General features: G+C 33.5%; 1 protein-coding gene across 1 annotated transcript in view; it reads right to left on the bottom strand.

The window, feature by feature from the left end:
• The window catches only part of LOC120327663 (DNA polymerase alpha catalytic subunit-like), a 30,288-nt gene that overhangs the window by 2,173 nt on the left and 2,288 nt on the right, over positions 1-25,827 (bottom strand). The window contains exons 4-34 of the mRNA XM_039393997.2: positions 23,279-23,375; positions 22,877-22,950; positions 22,513-22,638; positions 22,080-22,212; positions 18,485-18,588; positions 17,667-17,838; positions 17,460-17,524; positions 14,771-14,911; positions 14,508-14,672; positions 13,796-13,894; positions 13,464-13,677; positions 12,606-12,760; positions 12,088-12,172; positions 10,824-10,954; positions 9,957-10,094; positions 9,360-9,535; positions 8,995-9,113; positions 8,592-8,693; positions 8,424-8,486; positions 7,371-7,561; positions 6,544-6,693; positions 5,816-5,938; positions 5,021-5,146; positions 4,587-4,699; positions 4,030-4,122; positions 3,430-3,562; positions 2,889-3,020; positions 2,489-2,560; positions 2,076-2,178; positions 1,536-1,720; positions 1,082-1,213 (exon numbers count right to left, since the gene is read on the bottom strand). Coding sequence (XP_039249931.2) covers positions 1,082-1,213; positions 1,536-1,720; positions 2,076-2,178; positions 2,489-2,560; positions 2,889-3,020; positions 3,430-3,562; positions 4,030-4,122; positions 4,587-4,699; positions 5,021-5,146; positions 5,816-5,938; positions 6,544-6,693; positions 7,371-7,561; positions 8,424-8,486; positions 8,592-8,693; positions 8,995-9,113; positions 9,360-9,535; positions 9,957-10,094; positions 10,824-10,954; positions 12,088-12,172; positions 12,606-12,760; positions 13,464-13,677; positions 13,796-13,894; positions 14,508-14,672; positions 14,771-14,911; positions 17,460-17,524; positions 17,667-17,838; positions 18,485-18,588; positions 22,080-22,212; positions 22,513-22,638; positions 22,877-22,950; positions 23,279-23,375 — 3,912 coding nt within the window. The remainder of the gene's footprint in view (positions 1-1,081; positions 1,214-1,535; positions 1,721-2,075; positions 2,179-2,488; positions 2,561-2,888; positions 3,021-3,429; positions 3,563-4,029; positions 4,123-4,586; positions 4,700-5,020; positions 5,147-5,815; positions 5,939-6,543; positions 6,694-7,370; positions 7,562-8,423; positions 8,487-8,591; positions 8,694-8,994; positions 9,114-9,359; positions 9,536-9,956; positions 10,095-10,823; positions 10,955-12,087; positions 12,173-12,605; positions 12,761-13,463; positions 13,678-13,795; positions 13,895-14,507; positions 14,673-14,770; positions 14,912-17,459; positions 17,525-17,666; positions 17,839-18,484; positions 18,589-22,079; positions 22,213-22,512; positions 22,639-22,876; positions 22,951-23,278; positions 23,376-25,827) is intronic.

The following is a 25,827-nucleotide window of genomic DNA, read 5'->3' as shown; positions in this document are numbered from 1 at the left end:
CACACATGTCCCGGCTGTTGACAAAAAATGCATCGATTAGGGATGAGCAGAGTGGCGAATAGAACAGAGAACTGTGGCTTAATTTTTCAAATTATGAATTTCCAAAATATTAATCATGAACAAGTATGTACGTTATTCACAGAAAAACTTGTTCGTTCCGAGAACATTTTTCAGAGGTGAGAAAAATGCGATGGATTCGATAGCATATTTACCCAGGCGGCATCGAGTATCGCTCACCGAGATGTAATTTATGATTGACTCGAAATTGTAAAATGAACTTACTAGCTCATTTATTTCTCAATCGAGTATGAACTACCAAATTCCATACTTGAGAGCTAACTTTCATCTCAATCATCTTTGGCCAATTGACATTTTACAAAATCATGATCACTAATATAAAATCGATGACTATATTTGTGTTTTGTTCTCACGCATAACAGGATGTAATGAAAATCTCTAATCAACGTTTGTTTACTTCATCTCTATGGAGACGAGTACCAACAAGGACATGGGGTGATTAGCACAAAATTATTTCGCAATACAGAGCAAATTAATTAAGATCTTGAGATATTAATATGATAGTAAACTAAGGTGACGTAATCTCACATTGAAAAAATTCTTCCCAGCCAGAAATGAATCTTATAGAAATGAGCAAAATATAATATTTGTGTAATATATCAGTATGAAATTTTATTGTTGGGAAGTTGAATTTTATTTTATCTATATTATTCAATTGATTGACAGTTGTGAAATTACAGATGTTTCTGCATAACTAAAAATATGCATGAAAGAGTGAATAATACAATAAATGCAGGAATATGTTCTAAATAGAATTTGAAATTAACACCAATCAAGAAATGGTGTTTTGTAAATTTGTAAAATTCATTCATCGTTGTTTATTCTGTTCTCATTTTATTTCTGAAAATAAGCTTGTACAAACAAATTTGAGAACAACAAACTACTTAATTATGGACATGTCCATTAGAAAAGTTTATGACTAAATAATTACATTTATAGATAAAATTGTAGAGTGTAATGTAGCAGGAATTATTATTACGGAAACAAACTTGATAGAAAATACCTTGTAATATCTGTCAATGTCTGCTCGTATTTGTTGAACTATTTGATTCTGGAACTGAGGCAGAAAATTATAAATTGATTTGTTATCGCCTTCACCACATTCCAATGTTAAGGATGGCTTCCATGTTGGATCCTAAATTAAGATTAAAAAAAAAACTGATCAAAAAAATCCCATAATAGGAATAATAATAATGAAACACTATATTCTAAGATCATGAGTATCGAGAGATATTAATTTTGTTCAACCAAATCTGTCCGAAAACATAAAAATATTTTAAAATTCGGGCACAAGTGATATGAAATGGTTGTACCAAATTGCGCAATTGCACGGAACTTCTATAAAATCACAATAGTACAATGGTGTACTATTGGCAATAGAATTTTTCACTTGATTTCAATGAGTGGACACATTCTTACGGTTAGTTCTACAATGGAAAAAGTCAAATATTCCTCACTGTTTCAGCAAAAACACCATGCTTCAGTGTTATTTCCTTTCCGGTCTCAGGACAAGAGAATAAGACAGGAGAACATTCAGAAAATCTTTCTTCTTCTGTAGCTTGAACTGATAACAATCTATCTTCTTCATCTTCTTCTGTTGCCTGTGCTGCTATTGATTGTTTGTAACCGCTTGGATCTAATCCTGCAATCATTGTTTTACAGTTTCAATCAATAGATTGTGTGGTTCAATGGCCCGTTATTATCACAGAAAGGGATGACCAAAACAGAGTAATCACACAATACAATCTAAAATAATTATTTTGGGTATTTCCTAAATTAGGCCACGTTAAACAGAGGAATTAGCACAAATCAATGTCTATTTACATAAGATTTACTTTTAACTGAAATGAGAGTATTTACGAAATACAGAATTTTGAAATATTTACATTGTTCAGATATTTTGAGCATGTATATCTACTATTCAAGTACTATTGTGTGTTCTTTTAAGCCAAATAACAATACAAGTACAACAGCGGAAAAAAGTAGTTGCTACTTACCAAGACATTGCGCAATATGAGCAGAATCAGTTCCATCCACTGGTTCACAGAGTCTCATCACTACGGGATGAACTTGTTGTGCAAGGTAGTATTCATCGTCAATCTATCGACAAAAATCAAAACAGATGAAAACTGAGAAGCACACAACAACAAACTCTTCAATACATAAAATAAAAAAACGCAATACGCAAAGATAATAAACAGGTATTCAATCTGACCCAAACAAGGGCCCATGCCTAACTATCTCATATAAAAACAACCCATATTTAGGCAATTTGATATCATTTTGGAGTTTTGGAGCAGCAACATAATGCTGTGTAAAACTAGGAATATTATCCTCTAAAATGTTATATAGTTTGAATTGAATATTGACAAATAGAGAATGTTCTACAATTGAACATGAAAATATCCACCTTCAAAGTATCACTCTTTTGAACCTCTTCAACTGCATATGCTCGTTGTGTTGCAGGATTATTGGTTCCATCCTAAAAATTCAGCAGTGAGGAAAAAATTCAGGAGATTGGAAAAATGAGTTCACTATGAAAGACCACAAAAATATGATAACAAAATCTTATTTTTAGAAAACAAACAAGTATATGATTGCAAGCATCGTCAAGTTAACTACATGTTGAAATTCAAAAAAAAAAACTAAACCAGATCGATTTTATCATTGATCATATATTTTGGAAGCCTCAAGGAAACGAACGAATATATCACCCCATTTCTTTTCTTAACTTTTAACCCAACTATGACTATTCTAAACCAAGAATACAAAATATTCAGTTGTTCAGTAACACCAAACAAATGACATACCTTACAGATGACGTATGATACAACATCCCCTGATTTTAAATGTTTACTCATGTTATTATTCAATCTCAAAGCAACAATGACATGAGGTAGACTATTCTTCCCAGGGTAATGTTGTGGATCTTTCGTTAGTTCCTGATTAAAACATACAATTACTGTTGGTCAATTTTTAGCACAATACATCTAAAAATAGTATAGAGAGATAGTTTAACACAGGGCAGGGCCAAGTTACTGAACTAGTTTTCTAATATTGAGAATAATTTCAGAATATTGCCTCATGTGGTCAAAACGATTTCCACAAGTTCAAAAGACACAGAAGAAATGTACCGAAGTTCACAAGTTCAGAACCATTGGTCAGCGAGAGCCAATCAAAGGCAATATGTAACTGTCATAAAACAGCCGCGGTGGATATTTAGTTCACTTGAAATTTTCCCAATTTGAGTTTTCTCCAATTAATCAACAACCCCGGGCAGTCTTCTGAAAAATTCTGAGTTCTGACATATATTATACAAAGCCTTGTCAAAGTGATGAACAAATCATTTACCTTGTTAATTATGTACGTCTCGATTGGATATTTTTCACCTCGGACTTTTTCACTAATTTCCTGAAGTTGTCCATGAATATTTTCAACGATAGTTTCTCGAGCTTGATCCGAAAGAATTTCACTGACTGCGTAACTGATTAGAAAAAGGAGAAATTAATTAGAAAATGATGGAGCTAGAATCTCCTTTATGCAGTGGAAAGCCGTAATAAGCCGATGAACCATGTTTTGATGACAGAATCTGAAAATTCAAGAGTAATGTGATATTGACAACAAGTTCGATATCATAAAATTCTCAATATTTGTTTGAAAGTTGACAAAACTTTTAAAATTGATGAGAAAAATGATTTGTATTGTCGTCACTGTTTATCAGTAAAACTTGCAATCTGCATTTATGACTTTCAATACTTATTTATCTTTTCAATCATTCTTGTATTGTTTTTGCAACTTTTGCTCTGAACAAGCCTCCAAATTAGAGACTAAGGATGTCAACTTGAGTCTAATGTGCTAACCACCAATACATCAGAACTCCCAAAATTATATTTGAATAATTCAACTTATAATTTGATTCCAATTCATTGATGAGTGAATAAACAAACATACTTTCCAGCAAGTTTTGCAAGTTCACTCCAATCTCTTCTCACAATATCAAGACCTTTCAATTCTTTCTTTGTATAAAATGTTCCGTCCGGATTTCTAGTACCAAAAAATACAATAAAGAAATCCAGCTTTATTACAATTTTCCATAAATGTTTTTTAACCGATTGCATTTTGCTTTCTTTGATAATCATGAACCTTACATGAAATATTACTTAGATGGGAATTCAATCAGGTCAGGATTAAAAATGGAACAGCGTCCTTCAAAGAAATTGAAATTTATTCCACAAATCATTATATACTGTACTGTCATACAATTACTACAGAGGCTGCTTTTACAAAGTCTTATTCGTAACCCCCTCCAATAGAAAACAGTTTTGTCATAATTTATATTCTCGCAAAATTAATCTCATGATTCAAATCTACAGGACGCTACATGCGCATTGTCAACATGACTTTCCAGTTAAATATGAAAGATATTATATAAAACAAGCAAAGCAAAGTATAATTCCCTCATCCACAACTTATTATCAAATGTTAAATAAATGATAAAAATTTCCTACTTATGAACACTGAGCGCAGCATATTTCTTCTTTTTCAATAACAACATTGACTTGAAAACACCATCGATATCAATCTCCAATAAACGGTACAACTTATTGACTTCAGCTTTCACCTGAAATTACAACACGATTGGATCATACCAAGTCCAGGTCATCAACATTCATATATAAATAATTTGATTCTCTGCAGGCATTTTAGAATTTTGTCAACTTTACTTATGAACTGTAAAAAAAACAAAGCCAGTAGCAATGAAAACCATTTTTAGAGACATTTTGACAAGTTTTTATTTATATTTGGCTCTATCAGTCTTTTTCCTTTTAGAAATAAAAATAAATACCGGTATACAGAAAATATTGTAATTCTATTTCTTCTTTGCGCATCAGACATAAACCAGTAATAACAATCTTTCGAGTTGAACAAAAGCAGGAAATACCTGGTTTCCAAGTTTGAATACTTGATCCATATCTTTACTATTTGTATTTATCATGATTGAATCTGTGTCTCCATAAATTACTTCCAGACCCATTTTCTGAGCAAGTTCTTTTGTGTGCAGTAGAATCTGATAGGAAAAACATTACATTGCATCGAAATTTTTCAAAAATAACTGAAATTTCTATTTACCTACCATCCTTCCAACAGGGACACACATATTTTTTAGAAAAATACAAATGATGGAAACAGGTAGACTACACATATCTCATTGTTGTTAAGTGTGAAAGTGTGTTTGCCTACTTTACAATAAGTTGTGCAAAGGGACTGAAACCTATGCGCAGGGGGTATATTTACTTGGCTAACACAGACAGTCCCCGAACTCGTAATAGAGCTAAAATATGGAAAATTAAAATAAAATCATTGCCTAACCCTAACCTGGTACAACTTAGAACTAGAAACAACTTACAACCTAGAAATCTACAACCTGTAGGACCATAATCTTTCGAGTCAGCATTGCCTATCCAATTTAATACACCGAGGGTAAGATGGTGGGTGTGAGGTCTGAACAAGAAGAGTCCAACACTATCTATCAAGCCATTGCCTCCACAATTATGTCATCAATCAAAGTATGGTCGGCAAACCATTGAAAAAATTGGAATTTGGATCGAGCTTTAAAGAAAATAACAAGGGATATAACCACAAGTGTGATTAAAGATAAAAAACTATATATACCTTGGATGATAGAAGATAAAAAAAAATTACAATAAAACTGCAAGTAATTGAAAAATTGTCTCACCTCCCTTCCTTGTCTTGTAACAAGAGCAGCTAGAGGTTTTGCATAAAATCTTGAATTACCGAATCCAAGGCATCCATACATACTGTTCGCTGTCAATTTGAGAGCTTGCTGACGAATGTTATACTGAAGAATATTTTATCTCATTATTTTTACAATAAATATATCGATGACAACATGACAAGTCTCAGAGGTGACCGTACATTTGAACCCACGTACATTTGAACCCATGCGTATATCCACCGGTTCAATCTATATGCGGGTGCTAAAACCCATGGGTTAGGGTTAGTATGGGTTTAACTATCCGTGAAACAAAAAAAATTCCATAGGTGCAATAGCATACAGGTACAATGGTCATGGGTTCAAATGTACGTGGGTTCAAATGTAATGGAACCGTTTCAGAGGTTCCTAAACTTTCAAAACTCCTGTATGACAGGTCAAAACACATTAAGAAAATTTGACTACTACTACATTAAATTGCAAATTCTACATAATATATGCATATCTAATCATCAATGCCATGCAAGTTTTTGTGCTATCAGTCGAATATATTGATAACATGACTGAATCTGAATGTTTAACATAGTTAATAGTTATTTCTTCTTTAGGATTTTGTCATTTCATGTAAAGCTGTAAAAGCGGGCAGATGAGTATTATATGAAATAGATTGACAAGTTTAAAAATAATTTTTTTTTTATGATTGCGGCTCCACTATTAATCAAACTACAAACCTGTGTATATTCATCTTGTGACAGTGATGGATTCTTCATCAATTGCTTGACTTGTCTCCTTCTATCAACAAGTTTCTTGATTTCAGTCGGTAAAATTCCGAACTCCAAACCAGATTCAGGAACATCAGGAATGTATGTGTCTACGTCAATCTAAAAATATCAATTTGTTTTTATATGAAATCAAGCTATTCATATGAAAAACGGTGATTATAATGAGATTAAATGAAGATAAATAAAGAAAGACATAGCCTAGGTAAAAGTAGTAGAGGTCAAGTAAGTAGATGCTTCAGACAGTCAGAGGAGTCAAAAAGACTTGTGTTCGAGAGCTCTCGTTGGTACTTTTTCTGTTTTAGTATTTCCAATAAAGACCATGATTCTAAAAAACCCGTTCAATGCTATATATGGCAAAACAGTGATCAGTAGATTGATAGACTACAAAAAATTGAACACGAAAAAAAAATTATTGAAAATGACCAATTGCAAGTTCCAATTATCAGATACTCCAACAAAATACAATCGTATCAATTCAGAAGACAATCATGATAGATAAAACATAAAACTATCAATGTAGATAAAGGCATCAGCGCTAGTGAAAATATACAAACACATAAAAAAATATGAAGCTTCAATGAAAATGACTATGATGGTGCAACCTGTAATATTCATGACATGTACGTCAATCCATATATAACTTATTTTACACCCCAAAGCAATGGACATAGAGAGCGACACTTTCTCTGACATAATTCATCCAATTTATATATACACAAAAACTGGTAAATCACAACATAATCTACTCATGCAAACAAATTTGATGATTTTCTTACCCCCGAGTTAGGAGGAGGATGTCTATCCAAAGTTGTGAAGCAGATGTTATATTCTTGTATGATAGATGGATACAAACTGTTGAAATCAAGCAGCAAAATATATTTATCATAAAATCCTTTCTTGGGTTCGAGAACGAGACCTCCTGTGTACGAAGTTCCTTTCTTATTCTTTGCCCTCCCTGATGCACCACCTGGCCAAATATAAGTAAAAATAAAAATGAATTCTTTGTATAGAAAGAATTCATCAGTGAAACTGAAACCTCATTGAAGTTTTATTATGTCAAATATTAGGAGAGGCATATGCTTATTGCTTATATTCATGAAATCTAAATTCCTCTTTCACCAATGGAAATTTTCTATCTGAACAGAGATATGCTGTCATTTTTAATCATTCATTAATTTAATTAATCACATTATATCTTGAAGAAAATCAAAAGAAAACGTCATGAAAGAGTTACATCCAGGGTTCGGAATTGAATTTTGAATCTGTAACATTTTGATAGAACTGAAGCCAAGATTACCATAATTGGAGGAGCTCGTGCAGGAATTACCATTAATTTTATTAGTTCCAGTTTCAAACCATTTAATAATTTTTTCACAATCATAAATTTCTCTCATACAAATAATAAAATATATTTTTGTCAGCTTATAGTTTTTACTAATCCAATTTCTAATATAATTTTAAAGATTTTAAGTAAATTTGTATATATGGAAGTTCGAAGTTAAATTTTCAGATCTGAAACCATTATATCAAGAATTGGGCTGATGTTTCGTGGTAGCAGGCATACCAAAAAAACGGTACTCCTGTTGTGTGTGACGTGTACCAGGTTAGGCCATAATTTTATTCTGATTTTCCTTATATTAGTTCTATTTCGAGTTCGGGAACTGTCTGTGTTAGCCGAGTGAATATAACACCTGCCCATAAGTTTCAGGTACACATACTTCTGGAGCACCAAAAACAGCTCCATATTCCTGGCCACACCTGTTTGAGAATCTTTTGATTCAATGAGCACAAACATCAAATAACTAATATGAAAAAAAGAATTAACATACCGCTGACTGTGGTATCATCATAAGAGTTATTTTTCTGAGCTGGATGATTCCTTTTCTTATAAACTGTAAAGGTAAGAAATGGCTTTCTTTGCATCATAACCAATTGCAAATGTTAATACTATTACCAGTTGGGGAACACAAAAAATATAACTGGAAAAAATGAAATACCTTTATCAGGGGGAAGAAATCCTTTGTCATGAAACGCATGAAGTAATAAGAATTCATTTCTCTCTGATCTTCCTCCCATTAACGTTCGTGATAAAACATTTCCTAGATGCACAAAGAAATTATTTTAAAAAGCCATGTATGCCAAGCATTTAACAGATGTGTATAAGCTGTTGAATGAATAGAAGTTTTATCATTTCGAATCAGTCATCAGATAGAGCTAATCAAAAGTCATCATAAAATCAGAAGACCATCGTGATAATCATCATTTGTCAGAATCCAGAAACTCCATTATCTATCATCTATTGCCATCGAACATGGAATAATGATAAACAATGTTTATTTAAGATTGCTTTATGAATAATTATTTTTGTTGAGATTAGCAAAAAATCTCTCAACAACGAACCTGCTATGGTTGTTATTTGCAACGCAAGAGGGAGAGCGTTCAATTCGCAAGCAATACCGAGTGCAAGTGTTGCATCTATCCAAGTATGTTCTACCAACCACATAAGCTGTTGTGAAGACCTAAGTTTAATAATAAAAAAATTGAACAATTGAATATTATGGATGCGTAAAAATATATCAGCTCCAAAAATGGAAACAAAACAAATAGAAATTCTGAAAAATTACGTTGAACAAAAAAGTCTTCAACTAATACAAATCAATAATATATAAATTAACAAACTGAATCAGTGATAATTGGTGTAATGTTATTATGTTTTGTTATTTTTTTTTAAAAAAAGGCAAACAACAGCAAGTAAGAGTTCTTACTCAAACATATTTTTGACATGTTCCAGTTCAAGTTCTTGTCTTTTTCTGTGCAAAACTTGTTCGGCCAAAGTGACAAGTTCATAATTTTTGCATCGGATCAATTCCTTAGCTATGATTTTAACATCACATAGAATTCTGCCACAAGTAACTGCTCTATCCAGGAACCTTCCACCAGCCTGAAAAATTTCCCAGTCAAAATCTTTAAGACAATCACAATGGCTTGTTCAATACCCTCACCAGTTTAATTGTCCAACATATATATATCAAGTTGTTTCAATACCATTATATAAATCTGAGAAATGATTCAGTTTATGGATTTAGTTATCAGATAGAGCTAATATTGAGTCATCATATATTTCAGAAGACCATCGTGATAAGTATCATCATCAACTAAATCCATTTTCCACTGTACTTGAGTATCAGAAAGTTGGCATATAAGAACTGAGAAATATAGGAATATCATATATACTTGTTTCATTGTTTGTACATAAGATATGTATTCAAATTTAAGAATACTGTTCTAATATTCAATATATCATACAAAAGATACAGAAAGAAGTCTGAATGGAACAACTTTTTTCAATTCAAGTAACTTACCGACATCTTAGGCATATTTGTCCTTCTCAATCTTCCGATTCTAGACCAGTTTGCTACTTTACAAGCAGATATTCTATGCAACAAAACATCCAAATCAAAGTCATGAACATTGTGACCAATTATAATGTCCGGGTCAATCTAAAAATGATAAAATGACTTCAAAACGTAGCATTTGAACATTGAATTCAACCATGGATTAGGAAATACTGCAGTATTTCAAAAAGTTCAATCCATAAGGAAATGGGCTGTCAACTGATTTTCCTGGAATTGGAAAGCTGAAACAAACAAATGAAATTCGGAATATTACAGATGAAGTATTATGTGGGTTGACTGGTTGGTAATGCTGTTCAATTATGGTTATTACCTATCGCTTGTCGCTATGTATGTAAAAAGGAAACTAGAACCTTCACAATCAAACACGGTTTTCAATTATTTCAACCAGTGGTATGTTTCCAGAAGATGAATAAATTTTACCATAAGCCTAAAAGTTCTTGCATGGATTTAGTTATCAGATAGAGCTAATATTGGGTCATCATATCAATTCAGAAGACCATCGTGATAAATATCATCATCAACTAAATCCATGTTGTGTATTTGATTTTAATTAACATGCGGTGAAATGAAGGCGGTGTAGACATGTAGTGACTGTAGATTTCAGAAGCTACATATTCTCAATGAATTTGAAGTTTTATTTATATCAAATATGTAAAATTTTCATGCTGTTGAGAAACTTCACAATAAATCAAACAACAAATAGCATACAGGCTTTTTTGCAAACAATTCAAGAAACTACTCTGATAAATAATAGAAGACAAATATTTAAATTTTTAAGAATGTAAGTAAATTCACTGAAATTCAAGAACTTACCTTTTGTAGTTTAGCGAGAAAATATGCCAGAAACATTCTTTCAGTTGGCATCACTTCAACCTCTGCTTTCTTTCTTTTTATTGCATCTCGAAAATCATACGGAAAGACGCAATCCGTTGGCTTGGTTAACGCTGAATATATAAATGAACAAAATAAAGTGATCATTTACTTTGAAAGCCATTATTTACGGACGTATTCTGAAGCTACCTAGATATAATGTTACTGCCATACTTACCACAAATAATGATGAAAGTAACAGTTAACAGAGGATACATATATGTGCAATTGCATGTATATTTTAAATGCTATTACACAGGTACATACCCTTCATGAACTGTGAGCATTTTTATTAGAAGCCCATAAAAGTTGAATAGGAATTTAAACCATATCGATCATATCTTCCCATATCAGCTAAATTTTAATCTTATATTCTTACTTTAAGAACGCAATGTAAGACCCCCCACCCCCCCTAGTTGCAATTGCAAGTCTTCAATTCCAAGGAAACGTCTAAATACTACTGATATGTGTCCAGAAACCTTTGCCTAAAAGTTGATGTATGCTGAATACTCTTTGGGTACAGTTAAAGTGCAATAGCTGATTGCTTATGGAGGCTTTTGCACTCAACTGAACCCAAAGAAATAATCAAAAACTATTCTAGTAAGTAGTAATATTTCTATTTTTTTCTTGAAAAACATACAGTTTGGTGAATGTACTCTATCATCTCGAGTACCATTACAATGTGCAATAGTAAGAAAAGTTAATCAACCGGTGCACATAAATGGTACGAGAGATAGTAGTTAGTAGTCATACCATAGACCAGGGCTACTCAACTATTTTCACCAAAGACTTGTATACAAAACTTCAAAATTACTGGGGTCTGGCCTTTCCAGAAAATACATTTTACATTTCGCCTGAATTTATCTTAATGCCTGGAACTTTTAGGTTAACACAAAGCGTCTTGCGGAAAACAAAGTATCTGCAAAAAAATTGACATCCTCGATGCCCATTGTTATAATAAATTAGGTCTCTTAAATAAAAGTTATTCATCGAAAATAAACTTCCACATATCCAAAGTTAATGAGGCAAATGCTGCAAAATAAAGAATCAGGTGCAGTGCAAATTGAATAGTCAAAAGGTTTGGATTCAGATCGCGTTCTGCCAGTTGAGTAGCCCTGTCATAGACCATCTACAAGAGTGGTAACAAATACTATATCAAGCTTTACCATAGCTTCAAAGCCTTCAAATGAATATCTAGTATACCTACCACAAAATGTTGTTTGAAACTGTGGTTTTGGAGCCGCCTTATCAATTCCGAATTGATTGTGAACAAGGCCTGCGATACCTATAATCTGAGAAAATATGAAAAAGCTTCAATGTTGGAGCTCAGCCACGAGGTAATAAATGAAGCTTCAGGAGCCATTGTGATTTCAAACCAGATTCCTAGGTTATGTTCATCTTTATACAAAAGTAAATTACAAAACAAATTAGAAATTTATTGTTAATATTGAAGGCAAATAATTTTCTGTGGATATTTTTCCAAAGCTTCATTTCTCACACCAGCTAACTTTTATTACTATGTAATGCAACACCATAACTGTGTATAGTTTTAGCATCTCTTGACGTTTCAGTGGCTGCATATAATCTGGCTTCGACTAAATTCTCATTTAAAAGTAAAAAACGATGCATTCCTCGATATATTCTTCATTCTTCATATAACTCTCCAACATGCGATGATACTCCTTTTGTGTTTATTCAATGAAAATTTATACAATGACTTCTCACCTCATTTTGATGTGTCTTCAGATTTGGAAGTGTTTTTGTTGCAAATGTTAGAACAACGAGAGGTGGTGGTGGAATATCTTTGATCGGAGTGATGTGTAATGGTGAACTAATACAAGCTTCAACTTTACACCAACTTACTGGATGAGGATTCAATTCTGAAACAATGAATCCTGAATGATTTTCTCATAGATATATATTAAGTTTGAATAGGTTCAAATAGAATTGCAGTAAGGTCAGGATGATATACCGAACAAGAATCTGCCACCTAGTTGAAAACTAAAATATAAGGGACTGCAGATAACAGTGATGGCCGATTCCAGATAATCTTTCTTTCTGATTATAAGTTGAAGTAATATTTTTGAATATCAATTATACTATAAATTGGGTCATGCTCAGCAAATAACAAATAAAAGTCCATGAATATTCATTGAGTTTGAACATACATAGAAGTAAAGATAAACCGTAATTTGATCGGTTGTCTATAACAAATTTATAGGTTTCGAAAATTGATTGACTGAAGGCCTGAAGTAATAATGTAAAAATTTTATTGCTCTAAATGAACTGTTCTAAGATATTCCTGAACTATATATATTCAAAATGTTGAGTAAACTAAATTTGGACATACAAGAAGAGCATAGAATTCGTAATTTCAGGAAAATAGTAATAATAACATCGTCCACTGAGCATATATCTAAATGCAATACAACAAACTTCCTTTCAAAACTATAATTTCCATTATTAAAATTTCTAAATATCACTTTATCTAAATACATTTCCAGTAGACATGATAAACTTCAGCCTTGAACATCGATAAAGAGCTCATAAGTTATAAGACACTAGAAACAACCAATTCCTTACGTGGCATTTTCACATCCATCCATGAAGGACCTTTGATATTTCTTCGAATTAGGAATGATTCTAAGGATGATTGATTTGTTCCGAATGCATGGCTGAAAGTGTTTCCTGATAAATCTTGAGGCAAAGTAGGGTATTCAGGAGAATATGTGATCTCAACATATTGACTATGTTCAGGAATGTCAGATTCTCCGAAAACAAATTTCTTTTCAACAATCTGGAATACAGACAGTGACAGCCCATTGACAAGTGAATAAATGCCTGAAAATTAAGCCTAAATTCCGCATCATTAAATTTATTGTTTTCTGGGATATTCGCCTTGATCAGATACAAACCTTGGTTTTATAGATCATGATCTTATATCTGGATGCTATCGTTGAATCAAATTCTTTATAAACATCTTGTAGTCCAACATCCTCACCAGTGCTTTGATCCTTATATGAAACAGATAAACAATCATCTCCTGATTTGACTACACTGAATAAATTTCCATGTGAAGTCATAAGGACATCTTTTTTTAAATGGAGCATTTTCACGGTTGGCTAACACAACACATAGGTTCTCGAAGTGCTCTGTAAGAAGCCACAGGCTCCATGGGAACCTAGGGGCTCTGCGGGCTATTCGTTTATTTATTAAAATATTGCATATTTTTAAACAAAGAGCAGCAAAAACATCATTAAATGGGGTAATTTTAGTTTACTCAAGAACAATAATCGGTAAGTAAGAAGGTGCATTTGTTTCATTTCTTTTTTATAAATTTACTGTGGGTCTTTGTAAATAATAGTCAACTTCTTCACAAACTCCATAACACCACAAGTTCAAGAACCCTTGGTCTAACACATGGGAAATAGAAAATATAAGAGCTTCATCATATACCGGTAATCAAAAACAGATATTAGGTGGGTAAAATCTGTTATAAAACCATAGAAAAAAATTTGATAGTATTTTACTGTCACTGGTTGTCAGAATGTCAGTATTGGTCGAACAAAAGGGGACTAGCCTATTATATTTTAAATCAATGCTGTATGCTGCATGATGAGATCTCACCTTTTCTCTTGGCAACAAATACACACGTTTCTCAATATTTTTAACAGTGACACAACAGCTGACGTGAGTTTTGGCAGATTCAATATAAACCTTCCCGAATAAATACACAGTGCCTGGTTTTTGATACATGTCTTCATAAGCATCCAGCCAATAAAATCTGAAGACCTAAAATTCAAAAGTAATAATATTGGTAAATTGATGTTTGACTACGGTATATTGACTTGTAAAACTCATAATCAAATGGTAAGATGGTCTAATCTTACCTGGTTTCCATCATTATCACTAACAAGAGGAAGTTGAGATGAATCAAGAACAACATCAGATTGTTGCGGAGTTTCTGCAGCTTCTTTCTTAATTGTTTCCCATCCTAAAGATGACAGTTGTGGACCAGCATCCTTCTCCATCTAAAAGCAGAATATATCATCATCGTAAATAAAGAAAACAACAACAATTTTCTCTAAAGAAAAATGAACAATCAAATGTAGAACTGAAAGATTGTTTGATAAATTGTTGTACTTGGAACCAGGGATGTCCAAATTGAAGCGAATATATTATGACCTCGAATATGGATGTACACTTTCGCAAGCAAAATAAAAATCAACTGACTTGCCTGCGGTGGCATGAGACTTAATTACTACATGTGTAAAGCGATAATTGTGTGATAGGGAGAGTGGCGAGATTCAGCTTAACGATGTCGATGGGCTTAATAGCATTCACGCTGATGACAAACAGTTAGAAAGTATAACAAAAATTAGCCTTGTAAAAAAATATGTGTCACTGAGGGCCTAGTTGCTATTTTGTCTGTGCTTGCCAAGGCGCACTACAATTTATAAGTATAAATACAGTTAAGTTTTTTTTACAACAATTCTCTGTCGTTAGAAATAGAAAACAAATAAATTTCAACCATAACTCACACATGGCATTTGTATTCGGATTTCCAGATTCAAGAATATTTTTTAGAATATATACTGAATGGTCCAGTACTCGGTTATGGTTACCGGTCAAACTGATATTATACTGTGCGTTATCAGGGTAACGCAATTACCACAACCAGAATTTTTTCGTCTTCTTGATATGTTATCTTTTTTATTCTTTCATATTATACTTTATTTATTCTTCTATGTTATACCGTGCGTTATCATGGTAACGCAATCTACACAACCAAGACTTTTTTTGTCACTGCGATATGTTATTTTTTTTATTTGGCGCTGATAATGATGATTAAGAATGTGTAATAGTTGATTGCAATTCTGGAAGGCCTTTTTTCCTTTCTCACCGATACAGACTTGAAACTAATTTTACCGCCGTTATGGGCGATCAAAAGGAGAGAAGGGTTAGAAGCTAATTTAAGGACTTTCCTCTCTCGACTCGATCACTTTTATTGATACAAATCACAGCGCATTGAATGCAAAATAGAATTTATTGACATTAATTTACATCGAGTTACGGGATAGAATTAACCGACGGTTATCGCTAACAAGTAGAAACGATAAATGTGAAACGATTTTACATAAAGCGTGTCAACGCCGTTTATGTAAATTTAGAAACATCGAAACAGATAAGTAAGACAAGTAAATAATGTATTTTATGTAAATTTCTCGAGATATTGGGGAGAAATATTATTTTGACCATGTAGAAATGCCATTATTGCCGACTTATTCACGTATTTAGTATCGGCGTTTTAACCCAAAGCTGAGTTACGTGAATACTCAACACTAAGTATTCAAGAGATTACCAATTTGCGGGAGTTTTTAATTATTATTTATTACGAAAATAAGATGGACAAGATCTAAAATTAAAAGCATAGAAATGTCAACTATCCGCTTCACGAATATCGCATCCCGGGGTTAGTGATAATAATAGTGTTCGCTTAAAATCGGAACCGTAATTTATAAACTGTGATATAAATCCTACACCGAAGATAAAAATCAGAATAAAATTAATTTGTGTTGTGAATGCACTCCTTAATAGTTGTCTTTCACATTTTCACCGATGTGAACTCACAATTCTGTCCGAAATATAAAACTACGATATCCGCGTTGCGTGAGAATTAATATTTGCTAGTCAATAAAAAATGCTTTAATATAGTTTAACAACATTACTTGGAATTTCGGCCGCCGAAACGATTGTTATGACAAAATTATAAAATAAAAAACGCCGCATTGTTACGGCGATCATTTTGGCGGCCGAGATCCCAATTAATTTTGTTTAAAATGACAATACTCATTATTCGGTGTTTGTTGAAAATATTCGAATAACACGTTTAAAAAATACGATTTTGCCCACCACTAATCACGGCGCAATTAAATAATCATTGGATAGCAATAAAAAATCAACTTCATTATTAACAATAAGTTCCAAATATTAGTTTCACATTTCATGCATTTGATCGGCGCTACATGCGAGCGTGTTTTTGTACTTACAAACCATTATGCCGCTACTGTAATCTGCGAGTTGTAGTTCTCTATAAAATTAATTTTCGCGATTTTTGATGTTTTATTCCCAAATGCATGCGGGTACCTGCCGACTACGGATTGATGGTCGATGTTTAAAATAGATCTCGCAAAACATTCACCAAACAAATAGTTCTCTATAAAATTAATTTTCGCGATTTTTGGATTTCTTATTCCTAAATGTGGGTACCTGCCGACTATGGATTGATGGTCGATGTTTGAAATAGAACTCGCAAAATATTCACTAAACACTGTCAGGCAAAGACAGGTGGGCTAAACGGAACTGTGGAATTTCGCTGTGAATGACCATACATTTTAGTTTATCAAACGCATTACGTCGTCGCGAATTGCACTTTTAGCGCCATGTTTTAATTTCACCGTAACCCCCCCTGTTGGAAAAATCCTGGCTGCGCCCCTGAATTGGAGTATTGGGTAATTCCACTGACAAATCTTTTTTTATGGCCATGCGACTAACTAAATAATTTAATCTAAAACTTACTCTAATTGCTGGCTTCTTCTCTTGACTTTGTTCGAATTCATCATCAAAATCTATATCAGTCACATCTAAAATATATTTTCTCGTCTTAATTAAATGTAATTTAATATTAGTTGACTAATTTTTCCAGAATTCAATTTGAAAATGGTTCATTCCAACAAAAGAATCAACTAATTACAACTTCTCTCGGAATCTTTGAAAGTTTCTCACCCATAACTTCTTCCTTAATTTCTATCCTTTCCTCTTTAACAATCTTCTGTTGTTCCTGAGTATCAGCATCCATATGATCAAGTCTTGATCGTTTGGCAGGTGGAGTTACTTGATCTTGCGGATTATTCGGTTCTGGTTCTTCACAAAGTTGGTTTGATATTGGTGTTGGTGCCTGTTTAAAATAACAATCTAAATCAGAACTGCTGGACAGACTAAGACTTGAAGTTGAGCTATTTATTACTCAAAAGCAAATTTAACATCTTAGTTTTCAACAAATAAATGAAGTGCTTGTAAAATAAAGTTAAAATTATTCCTTCAGAACAGCTTGAAGCCTACAACTACCGAGAATTTAACAAATTAGTAAATTTGACGCAAATTAAACAATTAGTATTCAACAAATAAATGAAGTGCTTGTAAAATGAAGTTAAAATTATTCCTTCAGAACAGCGTGAAGCCTACAACTACCGAGAACTCGAAAAACAAGATTGTTCATTTTTACAAATAAAATAGATTCGTTAAAATTATTGAAATAAGTAGATATACACATAATAATGTACCCCTGTAGTATGTGCACCAAGATGGCGGACACCGGAACGTAGCATGTGTACCAGGTTAGTGTTAGGACATAATTTCAGGTACAAATACTACGGGAGTTATTCGGCTAGACTCCAAACTCGTGATATAACTGAAATAAGGAAAATTGGAATAAAATTATGACCTAGGCCGAACCTGGTACACATACTACGGGAGCACCAATAATAATATATTCATTCATCTTAATAAAAGATGCTTACAACAGAATATCTTCAAATACTCACCATAATTCTTCTTGGTTTTATTCTTTTATTTGTGAGAGAAGATGGAGGAGACATAGTTTCCATTGTCAATGTTTGTCTTTCCAAGGGACTTGAAAATCCAGAAGCTGTTAAATATTAAATAAAAAAAATATTTATGATCATTCAATATCAAACCAAACATGGCATAAATATTAAACATCACTTCAATTTTCACTCGAGCACTATGAATTGTTTATTTACATTACTTGTTTTATTTTTTTCACAAATTACAAGCAAATATGGTACTCCTGTAGTGTGTGTACCAGGTTAGGCTTAGGCCATAATTTTATTCAGATTTTCCTTATTTTAGTTCTATTTCGAGTTGGGGTTTGGGACTGTCTGTGCTAGTCAAGTGAATATACCCCCTGCCCATAGACTTCAGTCTCTTCACACAACTTGATGTAAAGTAAGCAAACTAAATTAGTTACCTCCATATTGGTACAAACACTTCTGGAGCACCGCAAGTAGTGCCAAATATACATTCAAAAACTTCAAAATATACTTTGCATCTATTCATGAATAACCGAATTTTGAAAATCTTTGTCAACACCTGTTGTACTACAGACCAGGGGTGTCAAACCCGCGGCCCGCATGCGGCCCCAGGGAACTTCCAATGCGGCCCTCGAACGCTTAACAATAATTGTATTATTTTGTAAGTTTTTTTATGTAAATGTAATACATTGTTCAAACCTTTTAAAGTGAAATTAAATATTCACACAGAAAACGACAATTTACTGAAAATGGTTTCAAAAAATTAATTTTCTTTTGTTTCCAATTTGACCCAATTATGGATACACCTCAAGCTAGCAAAAGAACCCTTGAAAAAACACTTCAAGGATTAAATGAAACGCCATGTACATGGAAAAGGTGGCATTTCGGAAGAAAATTGGTAGTTGCAAACTTGCAATATTTCTGCATTTAAATATCAACTTCATACAGAAAATTTTTAAATATTCTTTAGTTATTATAATTATACAACTACCGAGTTACTAAACATCAATATCAATCACAACTCAAGCGTTCCTATGACACGCAATGGTAGGAAATGTATGGTCCGAAAAGCTATATGTTTGTTTACTGATCTATACATGAAATGATAAACGTAATATTTTTTCATTACTGAAATTAAACAAACATTATCAAGTCTCAACGATCCAGATTAATCGATGATTATGCGACCTTGTTAATTAGTGTTGGTGCTGTAAAATCATTTCAGCCTGATATCTGTTAAGCTGGTGGCATAAAAAAGATGCCAAATGTCAGGACATATGTAATAAAAAAATATTGATCATATTCCGTAGTATTTTTTTTTAATTTCAGGGTATATATTTAGATTAAGTCATTTTTATGTATGTATTATTCTTTCTTTATCAAAACTTGGTTCAAAAATGTTTTGGATATTTGTACATAAAAATTTATGACTTTTTGTAAAAAATACAGTAAATTGCAATAAAAGTGAAATGCAAAAATTAATATGTAAATGGCATTTGAAATTAAAAAAAAATAACTTGTATCTAGAAAAAACTTCATTCCGCTGTTTACCTGCATCACAATTTGGGATGGCGGAAACAAGTCCGGATTCGATTACAGAATCGATTCTTCGCGGAATCAACTAGGATCGATTCCGATGCATTGGAATCGATTCTCGAGATTAAAACTTGGATTGCAAACAATGTGTAACGTTTTGGGACAAGTTCTTCACATATATGTATAAACTGCTTTACTACTATGTTGAGTTGATACGACGCCACAAACTTCAATATATATATTTTTTCTTCGCTAGAAGGCTTTTACGTTTATTTATTTCTAAAATGTGTGTGGCTTCTGAGGGATTCTTTTTTTGTGCGATTTTGTCTCCTGCGACAGATTGGATATCCATACTACTTAGTTTTGGCATCCTTGTCCGTCCATATATATGAATATTACTCTCTTGTTTAGTTTCATATGGTATTGCCTAGGGCAGTGGTTCCCAACCGCCGGTCCGCGGACCGGTGCCGGTCCGCGAAGCTTTTTTGCCGGTCCGCAAGAAATTTTGTTGTCTTGTTGTTTTTATGCCGTTTCAATCGCTCTACCGTAGACAAAGTTGCGTTGGCTCATTACGCAGTTCTCTTCTGCCGTCATATTACGACGTCTTTCGCGACATGTTGGCGCCGTATTACGCGACATCTTGGCGCCGATCACTCACACTTTTCGCTTTTCCAGCTCCGATTCATTGCGAATGCGCTCCATCAAATCTTGCAAAATTAAGAAGCCTAAAAATCGGCACGCGTGCCTTTTCTGTTCTGCGTGCTTTTCCTGATTAATATGACCATTCATATGAAACGTAATGGATATCTCCTTGTTTAAACTAGAAAACAGTCAAGAACAGTATAATAATCCAGTAAGATATGAACTTGTTGCGACCCCACAGGTGGTCACGCGATACACGCAAAAAAAAGCATGAGCCGCAGAGATCTTTTCCAGACACAGTAGGATTTTGAGCTTGTCGCCAAGTTATCGACGACTTTGTCATTGTAATGCAAATTCATTCCGTTTAAGGCGTCGATTAACTGCAGAGGGATTAATATTATGAACCCAATGAAAAAGAAAAGGCTTGATTAAAATTGTGATTCTTCTTTACAGTCCAGATTGAAAAAGAATTACTTATCACAATTTTAGATATCTCTTGATAACGAATACCCATCGCCAAGTAATCGAGCAATCAAACTGTGGTCCGTCTTTTCAGCCAGTTAGTGCGTTATGCGAAAAAACATTCTCATCACTCGATTCAATTAAAACCTCACTTTGATTAAAACGAGGCAAGGAAATCGGCTGCACGCGGCTGCAGAGCTACGTGTTGCAAAAACTTCTTTGCCTCGTTCGCAATCTTGTATTGGAAACGAAACAGCAGCAAAATTTTCACAGAAGTTAATTGTTCATTATTTTAATGTGAGAATTTAATGCGTGCCTTTCTCACGCATAATGGGTGCCCAGCACTGCATTTCATTACGCAAATATATGGTATTATTTTATGTTTCACTCATTTGTAATTTTTGGTCGGCACATTATTTGATAGTTATTCTTCGTGTGAAATGTTTTAAAGTGTGCTTTTTTCTCTAGAAGCATATTGAGTGCCCGACATTGCATTATAAGACGCAAATATATGTTATTCTTTTCTGTTACGGCCATTTCAATTTTTGCCGGTCCGCGAGTACATTTAATCTAATTTTACCGGTCCGCCAGGGTAGAAAGGTTGGGAACCGCTGGCCTAGGGTATGTTTTCTCGGTAAGATATGTCGAGTAATCGAGAATCGAAAATGTAGGAATCGGATAAGAATTGAATACTTGTAAGTAGTCATACTTAGCGTCTTTAATCACGAAACATGTCACAAACTACACATATCCAAAAATATGCTTCAAGTAGGCCTATACACTAGAAAAAACTGCAAATCAAAAAAAATTATCCAAGTTATAGAAATATTTTGAAAAAAGTGATCAATAATACCACTGAAGTCTGGAATATTAAACTATTCACACACACACACAAACTATCCAATTAAATATTCAGATAAAAAAATGCCATAAACAGTATGCTTACCAGATGGTGTTATGATTTTCTTCTTCTTCAATTTGACAGGTCTTAATTGTGTTGACAGAGGATCAGGTTTAGCAGTTGATATCTCATTCAAAATATCTCCTAACAATTCATCTTGAGCCAAATCCGCCGATTTCTTCAATTAAAAATATAAACAATGAAATATAGATGATCTGCCAGCAGAGCGCTTACTTGAAGTGAACCTGTGAAAACTTCTTATAATTTTAAGGAATGCAAACTCAGTTTTATTATAAACAAACCCATAAACATTTTAATATATAGATATACTGGTACTTGTGAAAATATAAGACTCAAATCCTTTTAGTTTACCATAACATCCAAATGTATTAACACACCCTGGATGAGGTGATTATTGACAACCAGACTAGAAACTAAATACAGAAATTCTGCGTGAAATACCATATTTAAGCCGTACCTCGTGAGTTTTCTTCTTTGCTCCCATAGAAGTAAACATATTTTTAATATTGCTTGATTTTACCAACTTTATCTTTTTTTTAGAATCTCTTCCTTTTCCCTTCTTGACATTTTCTTCAACATCCATCTGTGAGTATTAAATGAGAATTAGTATATCATGGTCAAAATTATATTTTTTCTAGTCTATTTTGTTTATAAAATCACAGTGTAATCTGTGTCCACGGAAAATTATTAAACCGGACAAATGTGGCCCATTCATAAAAAAGAGAAACAATCGAGGATAAATCAACAATTACAGTTGTGGTCTTCTCAAGTTTCTGTCAACCGATTTTAGAAAAATCTAGATCTAGTTTTATCATTCTCACTTTTCTTCTTTCCTCAAATTCTTGTTGTTCTTCATCAAAAAGTTCTCTCCCATCATCGAAATAATCCCCTGTACCTGGAAATATATGAAAATCATATAATAAATTGTAGTGAATAAAGAATTCCAAGTCAAGTACAATAATAGGAGATAGGAATTTCTTATTTATCATGTGGAGATAAGATGGCTCAATCATAATTATAGTAAAGATTCTTTCTTGGTTATCATTCCAAGTCATAAATGGGATTCGTTAACCAGTACTTTGTTTCAGATCTATGGACATCCCAACACAACTGCCATTCAATTTCAGCAGTTTCAAATATAATATTTCCCATTAATTTTTTACCCCACCTCTTTGAAACCATGCATCATGGAGATTGGATATGAAAATAGGAAGCTAATATACCATCATCTACAATCCAGTCATCGTCTTGCCTCTTTCTAACATTTTTTTCATACTCTCTCTCATCAACTTCGTCATATACATTCTGCATATCAGACACCTGAATTAAGACAGAAATTAATATTAAACAAAATCTCAATATACAAAACATACAGGCATGAAAAATACTAAGGATTACAGTTATTGGTGCATAGTTCATTGATACCTGCTCATCAAAATCATCAAGCAGTTACAACCAGTGGCGCAACCAGCGGGGGGGTTACGGGGGTCGTGTCCCCCCTGTTTGAAATTCATTTTTTTATCATTGTTCTACGTTAAAACAACATCGTTCCACGGTCATAACAATCCGGTGAAAACTACTTTTTTCCAGTGCTTTATCACCTCGACGTAGTTTAACACCGCCCGACTTCAATCATACCTTTTTGCTGATAGTTACGTAATAATCGCTATCCCCGCGTAAATGTTTGTATTCGAAAATGAGATATGTTATCTCAAAAAAATAGAAATCGCGCGCTGTCGATGCGAATTGAAAGCGACAATAGCATAATGCTATCTCTCTCTCTCTTGTGACGAATACTCTCGTGCTTCATCATCTTGCCGCAATGTAACGCCGCCCCTCTTCATGTTATAATAATGCAGTAGGAACTCTGAAAATCTGGACACGAAAATTTTTTTCGGAAAAATATTGCTTCGATTAACCTAAGATTTTCTACATATGAAAGGCCGAAAACCGAAAACGCCGTAAACATCCTACCGCCCCCGTCCACGTTCTGATTTAAAAACATTCCACAATTATTTCATTTTTTATCGCAATCGAAAGCAGCCATGTGAGGCACGGCAATAACTAACAGTCGTCGTGAAAGGTTTTCAATAAACTCTGACTTGAAGTGCTTATAAGACGTCGAGGACGTTTTTGGTTGAAAATTTTTTACATTTGTTATCGTATATTTCAATTCAGTCAAGATATGTTGTGCGTCTCGGCTATAAACTTAAAAGCAAATCCTGTCCTAATTAATTGTTTTCATCCTCAGTTTCGATAGTTATCGAACTTAACGGGAAATTTTTTAATTTCTTGCAATCTATAAAATAGTTTCTAAATATTATTTGGTTTCTATCGGAGATTTTATCGTTATCCCGAGTCCCGACGTCGTTGATAACAATATCGTTCATTTTAAGTTGGAGGTATTGGTTTATAATCAAAAAATTATAACACATAGCATGAAAAATTTAAATCAACGCTGACTCAAAAAGTAAAACACGTTTTTCCATCTTTATTCTCCATTGTTGGCGGACGGAAATTCGGGAATCGGGTTTAACTAATTTGATTATGATGACGATGGTAAACAAAAGTACACAAACATACCATATCGTTCTTAGTTTTTAGTCGTTATTTCTCTGTCCTTTCTTCTTTCTATGTGCATATTAAGATATTAATTGAACTCTGCGCTGATTTGAATATTTCATGTCGGCTGTTATGTATTTTTGTTTATAAATGAATACCGCTAACTTTAACTGAACTGATGTTGTCATCAATGCCGTATGCAGACGAAATCCGCGATAGATATTAAATACTATTTAAGAGCTATTTTATATGCGCTAAATTAAAAGAAATGAAAAAATTTCCTGTTATGTTCGGTCACTATCGAAACTGAGGATGAAAACAACTAATTAAGACACAATTTGCCGAGGACGCCTAAACCATCTCGACTAAGTTAAAATAACCCGATAAGAAAATATTTTCAATCAAAAACGTCCTCGAAGTCTTATAAGTTCTTAAGTCGGCGTTTATCGAAATTCTTTCATGTCAGGTGTAATATATTGCCGAACCACACATGGACGACGACGCTAGGATATGTGCGCCATATTCGGGATTATTATAAACACGAAAAAACAGTATTTGAATTTAAATTCGATTTGGACATCCCTGCATTAAATTAGTCAGTTTTTAGTTGTGTTTCCAAAAATTAGTTGTAAATCAATTATTTTAATTGTCATTATGTCTTCCGGTGAGCTTCAGTTTAGTTTAGAATTTTTCTGAGGTTAGGGTCGGGAAAAGGTCCATTCGCAAGAAGTGCATTTTGTTTTTAGTCTTGACGAATTCACCCAACGAGCAAGGCGCGGCACGAATGAAACACTGGAATTTATTCAAGCCGTGTTTCATTATCCACGAGGCGCAAAGCGAGGGAAACGTTGAAAATAATTAACAGCTTTTCGTTAGCAATTCGCTAGAATGTAATGAACGACGTTTTGCTACCCACGAGGTGCAAGACATAACGAAGCGCCGTTAATGAACGAGTGCAAAGTAAGCGAAAGGCTGGGATTTAATCGATGGCGTTTCCCTTTTAACCATGAGCAATTTATCGTGGTCAGCGGGCCGACACCTAGTGGCGTTGCGACTTACGTCGTGGTTGCACTGTGTAAATTCCGGTCGGACCCCCCCGTTGAAAACAGCCTGGTTGCGCCACTGGTTACAACACAGATAATTTCTAAAAAATCAAGTGGCAGTGGTGGCTATATTATTAAAAATTTTAGGTGAACATTGAGGTTATGGT

The sequence above is a fragment of the Styela clava genome, chromosome 7 (assembly GCF_964204865.1).
Source record: "Styela clava chromosome 7, kaStyClav1.hap1.2, whole genome shotgun sequence".
NCBI lineage: Eukaryota > Metazoa > Chordata > Ascidiacea > Stolidobranchia > Styelidae > Styela > Styela clava.
The sequence above is the reverse complement of the archived record's forward strand: the minus strand, read 5'-3'. Positions and strand labels throughout refer to the sequence as shown.